This window comes from Drosophila eugracilis, unplaced genomic scaffold (assembly GCF_018153835.1).
Source record: "Drosophila eugracilis isolate 14026-0451.02 unplaced genomic scaffold, ASM1815383v1 contig_1209, whole genome shotgun sequence".
NCBI lineage: Eukaryota > Metazoa > Arthropoda > Insecta > Diptera > Drosophilidae > Drosophila > Drosophila eugracilis.
The window spans coordinates 725-2152 of record NW_024571995.1 but is presented as its reverse complement, the minus strand read 5'-3'; the positions used below and the strand labels follow the sequence as shown (position 1 = coordinate 2152).

At 32.2% G+C, this 1428-nt stretch overlaps 1 protein-coding gene across 1 annotated transcript; it reads left to right on the top strand.

Annotated features, from left to right (window-relative positions):
* The first annotated feature begins 450 nt into the window (after positions 1-450).
* On the top strand, positions 451-1167 carry LOC121530205 (ARL14 effector protein-like). The gene is made up of 2 exons (XM_041818849.1): positions 451-703; positions 753-1167. The coding sequence occupies exons 1-2, from the start codon at positions 466-468 to the stop codon at positions 914-916; spliced, it is 402 nt and encodes a 133-aa protein (XP_041674783.1). The 5' UTR covers positions 451-465; the 3' UTR covers positions 917-1167.
* The last annotated feature ends 261 nt before the right edge of the window (positions 1168-1428 follow it).

Below are 1428 nucleotides of genomic sequence, written 5' to 3'. Positions count from 1 at the left end.
CGATTAATAAGTCCGTACTTCAATGGGCCAAAAATCGGATAACTTAAAAAATACTAAATTTCCTATTAATACTGACTTAAAACTATCGATAACAATATTTTGATAATCGACAATATATATCTCCTTAGAATAATATACGTTGCATTTAAAATCGCAATTTCTTTACTGAAATTGCTGCCCTCCTAAATTTGGTAGCCCAGTAAGTATGCTGTTCGTTGATCAGAAACGTTGACTTTTTGGCGAGGCTAAATAAAGCACATTTTGAAGTAAGATTTCAAAAGGTCTACTTAACATTTTAATACAAAGTAAATTGGAAACTATATTTATTGAAAGAGATTTGTCTCTGTGGATGTTGATACATATGGATTTTAATATATAATTATTATATAATAATTTAAGTTTTTGGTTTTAATTTATTTTTGTTTATATTTTTTTAATTGACGAACGCATTTGTTTCGAAAAAATATGCCCCCAACGCAAAATGCAATTGGCCGATATACACATCAAGCGCAAGCGAAAAGGGTATTTCAATCCTCAGAATCAGACGAGCATCGAGCATTAGTGCTGGAAATATGCGTAACTAATGAAGATGTGAGAACAAATTCCGAAAAAAGTAAAAAAAAAGGAAAGAAAGGACACAACATTGGTAAAAATAGCGTATATGACGAATACGGAATTATCCGCTTCAACGGGCTAAACATTTGTAGGTAAAACTATAAGTTTAAATGAAAAATAAAAATGGTATGTTTCAGGCGACTGTATGAATCAAGAATGTGGTGGTTGCTGGTATGAATGTCGCAACTGTGGCTCCACTAGGTGTGGGCCTCAATGTCGCTCAAACCGAAAGTTCTTGTATGAGGGCGTTACATATGACGGAAAAGACTTATCTATATCTAATAAATATTATCCTGAATAAGGTAAATTAAAAACAACACAAGAGATATTGTACACACATATGAATGTCTGTAAACTCTTTACACATTGAAATCGAACTTCATATAAATTGCATGCAAAAGTAAAAACATTCTGTTAAGTTTAACTTAAAAAAAATTTGTTACCATTCAATAAAATTTGCATTATTAATAATAGACTAGGTAAAAATACATATAACATTGCAAAGTCTCAGAATAAAAAATAATTGGACGTTTGGCACATGTGCTCAAGAAAGTGCTCATGTTTTTCAATTCTGTATTGTTCTTGGGGAAAACAGTGTTTTGCTGTGATCAACGCTTTTGTATTCGGGGGTATTTTTGCATTCTGGGTATATTTGTTATGAAATTACTGATATCAAATACCTAGCAAGAAATTATTGTTCGAGGTCACCCATGTCTGAACCACCATAACGATACCCCATGTTTTTGTTACATCTGACATGCATATTAATCGATCAGGTCCTACAAAGCGGAATCTCCCAACATGAAGGTTTTG

Excerpts from the sequence above, each read along its gene's own strand:
- LOC121530205 (XM_041818849.1), top strand. The coding sequence starts at position 466 with ATGCCCCCAACGCAAAATGCAATTGGCCGATATACACATCAAGCGCAA. Across the intron at positions 704-752 it reads CTTCAACGGGCTAAACATTT|GCGACTGTATGAATCAAGAA; the intron begins GTAGGTAAAACT and ends GGTATGTTTCAG.